General features: G+C 42.4%; 1 protein-coding gene across 3 annotated transcripts in view; it reads right to left on the bottom strand.

Moving 5' to 3' along the window:
* Positions 1-6: 6 nt before the first annotated feature.
* The window catches only part of oxsr1b (oxidative stress responsive kinase 1b), a 37,347-nt gene continuing 25,570 nt past the window's right edge, over positions 7-11,783 (bottom strand). Inside the window, exons 5-19 of one of the 3 annotated variants that reach the window (XM_031849945.1) lie at positions 8,108-8,163; positions 7,747-7,856; positions 7,285-7,386; positions 7,005-7,138; positions 6,598-6,646; positions 5,424-5,489; positions 5,216-5,338; positions 4,905-4,982; positions 3,183-3,218; positions 2,508-2,672; positions 2,323-2,378; positions 2,098-2,150; positions 1,660-1,728; positions 1,421-1,482; positions 7-1,105 (exon numbers count right to left, since the gene is read on the bottom strand). In XM_031849945.1, coding sequence (XP_031705805.1) covers positions 1,031-1,105; positions 1,421-1,482; positions 1,660-1,728; positions 2,098-2,150; positions 2,323-2,378; positions 2,508-2,672; positions 3,183-3,218; positions 4,905-4,982; positions 5,216-5,338; positions 5,424-5,489; positions 6,598-6,646; positions 7,005-7,138; positions 7,285-7,386; positions 7,747-7,856; positions 8,108-8,163 — 1,234 coding nt within the window. In that variant the 3' untranslated portion in view covers positions 7-1,030. The remainder of the gene's footprint in view (positions 1,106-1,420; positions 1,483-1,659; positions 1,729-2,097; positions 2,151-2,322; positions 2,379-2,507; positions 2,673-3,182; positions 3,219-4,904; positions 4,983-5,215; positions 5,339-5,423; positions 5,490-6,597; positions 6,647-7,004; positions 7,139-7,284; positions 7,387-7,746; positions 7,857-8,107; positions 8,164-11,783) is intronic. The other 2 variants (XM_031849946.1, XM_031849947.1) reach the window with 2 other exon arrangements.

The raw sequence follows: 11,783 nt of genomic DNA, 5'->3' as shown, positions 1-11,783 counted from the left end.
TGTAATAATTTAAAACCAGCTTCATCAAGTTGTCTCACACTTATTTCTTTTATCAGACTTTCTTATGATGATGGTTGTATCAATACTTATAAGTATAAGACTGGCATTATTCATGCATTTTTGTATGGTCTGTTTGTTGCCCAAAATAACTATTAAAAAGACTTAATTGAGCCAAAAGGTTTTACTGGGTGACATGATGAACATGGGCACTGTAGTTTATTTTGGGTCAATCCTACATACACCCTCCTGCTGCTGGTAACAGCGCCCAGGAAATCATTTTGCCAAATATATGACCTATGTGAACACATTGTTGGTTTTGGTCTTTTCATACAGATAATAGACAATAATTAGAACTACAAGAAATACAGAATAAAACTAGCCTTATCCTTTAACGATTGTTACGGTTGGGAGTGTTCACATCCTTCTGAAAAAGTAAACTCACATTACATTTGTTGAGCACAGAAGTGTGTCGAAAATTGAAACTTAAACTTTCTTAGTGAGCTGCAGCATACCTTTTTGCTCAAAGTAAAAAGTTTGACGCGAGCAACAGAAACCACATTTGAACATGTCGGACAACACAATGCTCCACGTGGTAACTGGGGGACTTCCCCCAAAAAAACGTGCATTCAGTAGTTCTGATGAATATAAGGCATCGTTACACTTATCAAGATTCAAGAGCGTTAGCTGAGATTGTGCAAATGCATCACATATTAGAGAGAAAAACATAACCAGATGAAGGAGACCAGAATGGTAAGTGAGAACTGTTCGTTGTAGATACTTGCATCCTTCTACATAATAAGCTGTAAACTTTTTTTGAGGGGTTCTTATACTGTGCGCTCTGATACTTCGGCTGAATTCAACGAGGCAGCGTTAATAATCCTATGGGTGACACAAAGGTACTGTTTTCTTTGGCAGTAGTGGTTTCTTTACAGCCATAGAGAGAAAAATGCATTTAATTAACTATATATATATTTTTTTTGTATTTTCACATTTTTTTTAGGCAAGTCATGGTCCCAGGTAGTACAACAGTTTAACTAATGCTGAGCTGAGCAAAGCCCATCAATTTGACGTCATCTGGTAATTCAGATCCCTCAGTTCCAGAGGCCTGAGGAATAAGGAGAGGAGAAGAAGAAGGAGTGAGCAACAAAGGCAGTGAAGAAGAAAGAAGACTCCAGATGCTGGATTTGCAGTTTCAGCTACTACAATGTGGTGTGTTTACAGATAATGACAGATGATTATTATATTGTGTATTTGATTTTAGCTTTAACTGGGCCTTTGTGGCCTTTTCCAGCGTAATCATTGCTCCTCTAGCAAACACATCTGTTAAAAACAAAAAGTGTACTACTCATCTAGATTCAGCAAAACTTCAACCCCCCAAAACACAACCTGTATCACTCACAGATGAAGGTGCAGCACTCACCAGTTTGAAAGTGACATTTTTATTGGCTTGAGGCTCAACTATTTTCTGCAAATTTGCAGCAACTGAAAGAAAGACAATGAAAACAAACACAAAAACATTATGTGCGCTGTATGTTAATGAGAGTAACATGTTAGACAATGTGAGATTACTATCTATTCTAAGAAAAATACATAATATTGTGTGTATGGGCAGAGGAAGGTTTATTTATTTTATTATAATATTTTTTTTAAATCACTGACCTATTACTAAGTCCCTCCCGTCCACCAGGCCGGCTGACACCAGCTCCTGGGACACACCATCTGCTGTGTCTGAAAAGACAGAATAGAAGAAAACTGTGACAGGCGGACAAAAAGGCATATTTAAAATAAAATATATATATTTATCAACAGGGCATAACTGTGGCTTGAACATTTCCACACACAGCTGGTTTTCATCTTGTGTCTGTGTTTCAGCACCTTGTTCTCAGTGCTGATAGATACTGAAATGAGCTGGTTTTGGTTTGTCGGCTGTGATGGAAAGCTGAAGCAGCAAAATAAGTTTGACAAAACACGAGGTATAAATTGTCAATTTCCCCTACTGATTACCCAAAATGTCTTAACCTCAGGACATTTTTTAAACTAAGTGGTGACGCCAGCAAACAGAGGTTGGGTTTTGATTAATACAGGAACTTAACTCACCTCTCCCCAGCATGAATTCAAAGCGGATGTCATTTAGCTCCTTCTTTGAATTTCTGAGGAGATGAAAGAAAGAAGGAGAAGATGGAGGAGAAGAGGAGTTAAGTTTATAATACAGTATATAATACAGTAAAAAACAAAGATACCAGGCACATAGAAGTGATGGAACTGAGACCGACAATTCAACTGCTGGTTTACTGATATTGACGTGGTAATAGGGAAACATACCTTAACCTTAATACCAAACTAATAGGAGCCTTGACATCCCCTGAAGCAGCTTGCACCTGCCAAAATACAGATACAAGACATTTGAGTAGACTGAAAGCTTGAAACAAACAATTAGCAGAAGGAAGTAATATCAGAAAACTCAGTGGTTTGACAAGTTTTAAGCGAGTACGGTGAACTAGACTGACCTGTGTGAGAGTAGCAGCAGGTAGAGCTGGTGTAGCCTGGGCAGTGGGCTGAGCGTTGACTGGCGTGGGCTGCAGTGGGACCTGGCCTGCGGTCGGAGGTAGTTCTGACTGACCTGCCGCCGTCGGCTGGGCTTGACTGCTTAAAGGCTCAGGAGTCTGGAACGCCTGGAGGAGGAATGTCAGGCTTAACATGCAAGTAAATACAAACAGTTATTGGCTTTATTTAACATCAAGGTGACTACTAGATCTTTATTTTACCTGCTGCACTACAGATATGAACAATTAACACACATTAAATCTAAACATGGGCTGCATGTATTTCTACCGCCTCCGCCATGGTGGCCTGTTGTGTATGAAGTGAAGTCCCACCTAATGCTGAAAGGAGGGGCTGGTTAACAGACGCTAAACAGGCGGCATTGTAATTGCTCAGCAAAAATGTGAATTGGTAAATTAATGGTGAGCACTTGCAGAGCGATTACGTTGAACCCGTTTCGAGGCTGCTGCCCGCAGCGTTCCCCCTCAATTCTTGTCCCTAGCAGTCACTTACCCACAAAGACATGAGAAAATCTGCATCAAGGTTGAAAAATACCGGAGTTACCCGTGTCTGACAAAGCACACTGAAGAGTGTGTGAATCACACCACTGTTACAGTAAAGAAATAACTTTAGAAACTCACCTCTGAATTCTGTGATCCCTCCTTTACTCTTGGTGACTGTTAGAAACAGATGGAGAAGATGAGACTCAGAAGGATTTCACTGCGATGGCTTTAGGCAAAGCAAAAACAGCAACGCATTGATGCAAAGAACACACAGGAAGCAGGAGAGGTAAACGGATTAAAACGGCTCACTCCTTTACTTTCCTCATTTATTGCTCCACTAACTTTATCCTCTATGGTGATGCCATTATAGTGGGAAAATAGAGATACCAAATGCTAATAATACTTCAACTACACTTCACTATCTGGTGCCGATATGGCTGGGCGATATGACAGTATTTGGTGATATGAGAAAAATATGTCAACAGTAGGTTTTGCTGAAGTACTGTGATTTGTTGTGTATTTAAATTTCATGGATTAGCAAAAAAAAACAGCCAGTCCCATCTGAAAACATGATCAGATTTTCTGTTTAATTTACAGAAAACTTGATGTCTCCTTATCTATCATGACATAATCTATCACAATCTTATCTATCATTGATGGAATATGTTTTACATATAGCCCGCCTATAGGTAATTATTAGATTTGAAAAGCAGAGAAGCGGCATAAGGGAACACAAAATCAGGAGAAAGTCACACTGTTATATGGTCAAACTGTTTATCTGCAAAATAATAATAATAAAAAAAATGTTTAAACCAACTCCAAGGAGCAAAGAGTCGGACAATGAAGGCAAACTGCTGTCTGACTCAGCGGTTACTGAGGAGACTGTACTGGACTTAAACACACAGGCTCTAGTCTCTCATTAACATGCATCTTTTTCTGGGCAGAAGAGTAATCGTTTCATGTTGGGAGAAAAAAGAAAAACATGCATTCTTTGAATTATTAACATTAGTTTGTTTTGAGATAAAACATCCAGTGGAGCTGGTGTAAGAATTGATAGTTCAGTTTGCCAACAAGTAGCCAGTAAAGAAGAATCAAAGCAGAAGGGACGTGGGAACATTTGGAATCCCTCGATGATCATTAGTGTTCCAATTGAACATTTACAGGGTTGATCAGTAATTTGCCTTGTATTGATTAAATGTGATTTGGTCAGTATAAATAAAACGTGATTTAGAAATAGAAATAGAAATACAGATGGCTTCCAGGAAAGGTGACTCTCACTCCTTTGATTAAATAATGCTCCCTACTTTTAAACGGCTAACAAAAAGTGGTACCTGACAATTTTCCTTTTTCCAAATTTTTTAGAAAATACATTGTGGAAAAGGTTCTGCATGTCATACATATCTAGTTATGTGGGCACAAACTCCTTTACATCACATGAGACACAACATACCCCACTGTTTAAAGAGGAGCTTACAGCACTGACTAATTGGTCCTGATGAGGTTAACTTCGACTCGCATGTGATCTACAGCATGCACAGATCTCTGCTTACTGTCGAAATGATGTTGTCAACCTTTCCTTTCTACAAATCAATGGCATAACGTCATCTTGTAATTACAAGGTTTGTGTAAAGTTACATAATGCTACATAAACACACTACAATCCGGAGGATCAGAGCCTAGCTGTGTGCCGATTTACTTACTTTAGTATCTGTATAACTATAGTATCTGAGGAAAGCTAACTACAGCCCTCAGTCTAACAACAAGGCGTTTAGTGGTCACGTGTTCCCTAGCTATCATGTGCAGTGAGAGTCCTTCCTTGTTAGGGGAATGCCATCTGTATTGTGGTGGCAAGTGAACAACCCTGGACGTAGGCAGCTCGAGTGGGTAGGCGAAGCGCACTTGTCGCCTGCTGGCATTAACAGGCTTCACCTGCTGCTCCTTGGCCATCAGACAGAACACACACACACACACACACACACACATACACACACACACACACACACACATGGGAGACTCAGTGGAGAGACAAAAGGACAGACATGCTACTGCACAGACATGAGAATGACAATTTAAACATTGTACAGCGATTTAAAGACAGGACATTTATAGTGTGACAAAAGGTGTTAATAAGAGCATGTGAGGGAACAAAACAACTTGTAGGTTCATCTCACCCGTAAGGCCGCAACGGCTGCTTTGCCCTCTTCACTTTCCTCATCCAGCTCATCATCACTCCATTCCCATTCGCCATCCTCCGTTTTGTGCAGCCGACCACTGGAACCCGGCACTCGGCGTACCTGACGACACATACGCGCAAAAACTGAGCTCATCTTCTTGGCAATAGAGCACAACGTGTAGATTCAAAACACTTTGACGTCTTACCCTTTTCGACCTCTCTGTTATTGTGGGCGCCCTCTGGAGCAACCGCTCATGTAAATACTCATGGGTCTGTTATAAGAGGAAAGAAACAAATGGCTGTCACTCCAAAATCCTCTTTATCTGTATATTCTGTATCCTGCCTTGTAATACTCAGAAATTGAACTGCGACCCATAATGTGTTTCGCTACACTGGCTTTCTGTCAAACGTAAGATGTAATTCAAAATCCATCTAATTACTTTTAAAGCCTTTCACAACTTGGCTCCATCATATGCTGTACCAGTGAGGCGCCGACCCCGTACAGGTCAACTAGGCCTCTCAGGTCATCACAACAAGGGCCCCTGGTTGCACGGCGCTCAAAGTGCGGTGGTGACCAAGCGTTAGCTGTCCTGGCTCCCAGGTTATGAAAGTCTCCCACTGATGCTCATGTCAGTACATGTTTTAAATCTCATCTCAATACCTATTAACTCTAAGTGGCGTTCAATTAATGCTGCCTTACCTCTTAACAGTTGCTGCTTATCTTTGATTTGATTATTCATTCAAATACTTCTTACAGTCTTTTTTTAGTTTGGAGCCCTGGTTTGATTAAGTGGTATATAAATAAAGTGTTCGCTTACTTTAAACCATTATATTCCCATTGGAACAGTCAGTGGGATTTTCAAATATAAGTTTATATATAACAAGTGAGCAGATTTCATCAACAGAATAGTGAATAAATAATCATATGCTTACTTGATAGCCATTTAAATCCCTTCTGCAGGCTCACAGGCCCAAAGTTTGCTGATTTACACAAGAGATGAATCTGCCCTCCGCTGTACATTACAGAGTACTGCAGTTCTTGAGTCATGTATCGGATTGTATTTGGGCAGTGTGACATGCTGAGCCAGCACTCTAGTTGTACCGAGCCTTACTCACTCACACATCTCTGTATTGTTTTATTTAAATCTCTTGATGCATCACTAACTCTTTTTTCTCTTACACTGAACCCTTCTACAATCATTACAAAACTTCAGGAGCTAAAACAGAACCCAACCTGCAGTCATTAAGAGCAGCTTAATATTAAACAGAGGCCATTCAGTTCACTTCTTCACTCATCAACCAGCTCAACTGGTGCCTGAAACAGGGATGATGCTGCCTCACTGTGTAACTCATCGAGTGTCGGGCCCAGAGGGCACCTACCTTTGCTTTCTGAAAGAATTTATGCTTCAACAACTCTGAGGATGTCGGCCTGAAAAGCAGCAGAATGACAATGAATTTCTGTTCATTTGAGCTTTTATACTCCCAAGAATAGAAAGGAAATGTGCAATACATGTTAACCAGAACCAGGGAAGCTCAGTGAAACAAAGGGACCTGTGGTCCGAACAATGAAAGCAATCACATGCTGCTGTGCTTAACATGTGCCGAGTAGTCTAAATCAGTTCCACGAACCGTAAATTATGATTGCACATGTCAAATGTTCTTATTTTTGCAATTAGCACATATTTACCATACTGCATATATGAGGAAAAGAAACATTGATTAAACCTATCTACTGGAAGCCAATGTAAAGCGTTACGTGTTAAATGAAACTCTAACACAATCCACACCTTTTCTCTGGGTCCTTCTGTAGACACAGGGAGACCATCTTCCTGAAGGATTTGCCGTATTTCTTTACAATCTCCTTGTCCGTGATGCCCGTGTCCAGGCCTGGGGGGTCATTCTGCAGCGTCAGCATCAAGACCTGAAGACACCAGAGACACTCTTTGGTCAAAAAGTCACAAAACGTTAGTGTCTCATCAGAGAGTCAAGAGGAACTGACTTTGCATTTGTTCCGTGTCATTAACTCCACATTTGAAGGTAAGCTAGATTTCTCCACAGCGCTCTCACCTTCATTGGCGGGTATTTGTGATACGGTGCGGCCCCCGTGGCGAGCTCGATGGCTGTGATCCCAAAACTCCAAATATCTGCTTTGAAATCGTAACCCCTCACCTGTGGACGCAGAGTCAGATATCATCTTTGTATTTCAAATATCAAAAACATTCACTGTGTTCATGGAAGACTTTTATTCACTCTCGGAGGCCAGACCGTTCTTAGGATGGAAATGTGCTAATTTTCAGAATTTAAAGTCACAAGTAATCGGGCGCAGGTGTCTTATTGTATTGTCGCTGAGTGCTTAATTATAGGAGAGATGCTAATATATGGCTACAGGCCTCGGATTTCTACAAAAGTGTCAAAAAAAACAAAACTTCATTGCCACCAATTAATAATGAAATGTCTGTTCCTCGCCTGCTAAGACAAAATTGGATCTGATTGTGAGTTTTCTGTTGCTCTGGTCTAAAGATGACGAACCTGCTCCATGACCTCTGGGGCCATCCAGCACGGCGTTCCCACAAACGTCTTGCGCACTTTATTTCGAGTCATGTCACCTCCTGTGGCTAGAAAGGCACTGACGCCAAAGTCTGAAGGGAGGGGAGGGGGAGAGAGAGAGAGAGAGAGAGAGAGAGAGAGAGAGAGAGAGAGAGAGGAGAAATAAAATTAGATGAACACGCACACAAAGGACCCAAAGCAGTGAGGTATTGTCAAGGGGTTAATTGCCCTCCACGGAGTAAGCCTCCTGTGCTTTAATACACTGGATCTAATGGGGGTGAATGAGGTTTCTTCACACCTCTGGGCCACTAGACAGGTGCAGAGTTGCCTCGTGGTTAAATACCTGCAATTTGCACTGAACCGTCGTCCCCGAGGAGAATGTTTCCAGCCTTAAGATCTCTGAAAGACAAGACAAGAACTTTTACAATGAAAAAAGCAGAATTATAAACATCTAGATCTAACGAATAGGCTTTAAAACTTGCACTCCGCCAATCAGGGTTTCTATTTCTTATTGGCAACACACACACACACACACACACAGACACACACACACACACACACACACACACACACACACACACACACACACACACACACACACACACACACACACACACACACACACACACACACACACACACACACACACACACACACACACACACACAGCGTAGTTAATTTGTTCATCCCTGTTCAGCCTCCCCTGGTGGTGATTAGAGGATTCAGCAGGGACGTCTGTCCGTCCGTCTGTCCGTCAGTCTGTCAGTCTGCACCTCACCAGCCAGACAGTTGTCATAGCAACAGACTTTCAGAGATAAAGTCGAAGGGTCAAGTGAAAGGCAAGGAAATTAAAAAAGTAAGGATGGCAACAGTGTCACAGCCGGCTCCTTCTGCTGTCCACGTGGAGTGAACGTACATATTAAAGAGAGAATAGCCAGAGTGGTACAACCCCAGAACACCGTCATCGCCATCACACCACCTTCAACAACTTCTAACAGATGTGTATAAATCACCCCGAGACAGATGTTACATCTGTACTGACAGACAAATTATTCAAAAAGAGTCTACATTGCTACCAGATGGGGGCGCTGGTGTACAAAACATTCAGCTTGAGCTGAACCGTAAGTGCAACAAATTGGTCTCAATGAACATAAAAAATAAGAGGAGTCTTTGGAGTACTGGTTTAGAGATGAGACATGACTCAGCTTCCAAAAAACAAAGGCTCACTTTACCACTTTCTTTGGGCGTATAAGTCAATCCACACAGACCTTAAACACAAGCCAAATACCAGAAACACGGGGGGGTTGGAAAGATTATTGTGCCACTAAGACAAGAATACTGCTGAAGCAAGCTGTTTTTGTGTTTTAAATGCATGGTGGAACTTCCCCTGGATCCCCATGAAATATATTACCTGGGCTCCTGAACTTTCTTTTTTTCTGAGGTTTTGCAGCAAAAATGTGGAGGACGTCAAGGACGCAGTTTGGTTTAAAGCACTCCTTCTAGGTAGTTACAAGCAACCCACTCAAGACACACAATGTGCTCAAGAGTTTGCGGGTCGTAGTTCAGATCTTTGTTGCTGAATACTTGAGAGTAGACTAGAGGCCTCTTTTGCTCCAGTGAAATACAACAGCTCATGTAGCGACAGGGAGTGGCAAACAGTGAGCCACGGAGGCAGGAATGCAGCATATGTGACATATTAGGACCAATGGCTGAAATCAAAACACTGATATTCCCACTGCGGGGATGATGAAAGTATCCAGAAGCAGATTGGGATACTACACAGGACAGGGTTTTAGTTGACTGTATCAATGCCTTGAGAGATGTTTTATTAATCGGCTGAGGCAGAAAGAGCTGTCTGGGTTCTGGGCTCTAATGCACCTTTCTGTCTGAACAAGTTCTATTATGTAACTGTCACACTGGAGTGGACGAAAGAAACGGACATGACAGCCTTTGCTAGTGGCCTTTGAAAGTAGTAAAATGTCTACTCGGGGTACAGACGTCTGTGCTCTGCGGCTCTCCGTCTTTGTCCCTCTGCTGCCCTGACATAACAGCGAGGTCATATCAGGTCACAGTATCTTCCAGTTTCTTGCTCTCCCCACTTCTGCTTAAATTAGCAAGCTCACGCTCCACCTTGGGTGTTGGTTCTTACGAGGGTGATTTACGTCGGGTAATTTGAGAAGTTGCTTTTTAAGGATTTAGAGGTGCAGAGTTGACCACCTGAGGTTGGAAGACAAATTTGGGAATATCCCAAAATACTTTTTCCTGGTTTACACAACCCTCCGTCCCCTCTCTCAGTGGGTCCAGTCATGTCTTCATGTCTTGTGATTTAGCCTGGGCTAATAATGTGCTGTATTTTAATGAGCTATTCTGGATTCAGTCCAAGCCAATTGACCACTCGGGGCCACGTCACAAGATCTGCCAACTCATCATCTCACTTTCTGCATTTGTCCAAAGACTAGCTGTAGGATACATGTCAGAAAGTTGATTTTTTTTTGACAGTGAAAGTCAAATACCTACCAAGATTAAGGATTATGTTATGTGAGGTCATGGCAATAAATCCAACAGCTGTTAAGATATTCCACACAAAACCACAAACGGGCCTCCTGGAAGAACCAGATGAAAGTCATCAGAAGACATATGTTGAAGTTGTTAAATTAATTAATGAGTGACTTTTTGAGCTCAAAGAGTTTTATGTGAATCAAGAGCTTCAAGCCATTAAACAGAACTATTTTACCACCATTGCATCGTCAAGAGTTATTTCCTGTATGTCTCTCTATGACATAATCAGCTTGTTAAAATTCACAAGTTAAAAACTAACCTCTAAGAAACAATAAGTCACTCTGAATGATGCAGCTTTGTGCGTCGTCTCTCAGGAAAGGAGTGATCAAGGCGATCTGATTGCGTCCCTCCTGCGTCTTTAAAGAACCATGAAGGCTTTGGCTCTCTGCAGCAGACTGTAACGCTCTGCAGAGTGCAGACAGTCATTAACATTCACAGGAGAGGAAGAGGAGGAGGCGGGAGGAGGTGGTGACACAATGCACCATGCAAGTTCAAAGAAATACTGTCGCGGAGAGGAATAAAGCCAAGTCCCAACTCCTACTTGGGCTCCAGCCATATCTTACAATAGCTTATTTCTGCTCGTTAAATGACATTAAAGCGCATCAAAAATGAATCCGACACTAAAAAAGGTATTATGGCATCAAAGAATATTGAAAAATGAACGTGTGACAGCCGGGCAGTAGCCAGGTGGGAACAGCTACGGCATGAAACTGTCAAGAAGATTGATCTTTCTCATCTGGCAGCTCCCGCACCTTGCAGCTCCGGCGGGTCACCTCCTGTGACATCACATCCTGGTGCCGGGCTCCCAGTGCCCCTAACGGGGCCGTAAAAAAAGAGGGCTTACGAGACGCTCTGTCCCCGTGAGACGGAATACCTCCCCCTCTTTTAACCGTGCCCCCTTTGACCACAAAAAGCATGTTGCCTTTGCTCCTGTTATTTTAATTGCTTTTTTTTCCCAAAACTGCTGAATTTCATTCTCATCTATTTTTCCAAATCAATTTTTTTATTTCGTCAATTTTCCGTTTGAATCCACAGCAAGAGACGATGCCAGACGCTCCCGGAGGCGGCATAACCGCAGCCATTACCGGATCATTACTAAACTACACGCCGAGTAATTTGCCGAGCAGAGCCCTCCCCCATGTACCCTCAGAAGACTTGTGAGGTTTCAGAGACGAGTGAGGCGAAGCGCTCCCCACAAAGCAGGCGGATTTTCTAAGATTCCTCTGTTATGGTGTCTACCTGCTGCTCAAGTTAGAGGAACAGTGTCACCTTTGAATCACCGACTCTCCGAGCTGCTGTGAATGTGGAGGTGGAGCAGTTCGCCGTCTTGTGGTAAATGTCTGGTCGAGGCTACAGCCCGGCCCGCGAGACTCTAATTGCTTTTTCTGCTGCCTTGGACTGGATGGAACATATCACGTGACACTATGTCTCTCTCTTTCTCCCTGCCCCGTCAAGCCTCA

This window comes from Anarrhichthys ocellatus, unplaced genomic scaffold (assembly GCF_004355925.1).
Source record: "Anarrhichthys ocellatus isolate YVR2014 unplaced genomic scaffold, GSC_Weel_1.0 scaffold10, whole genome shotgun sequence".
Classification (NCBI taxonomy): Eukaryota; Metazoa; Chordata; class Actinopteri; order Perciformes; family Anarhichadidae; genus Anarrhichthys; species Anarrhichthys ocellatus.
The sequence above is the reverse complement of the archived record's forward strand: the minus strand, read 5'-3'. Positions and strand labels throughout refer to the sequence as shown.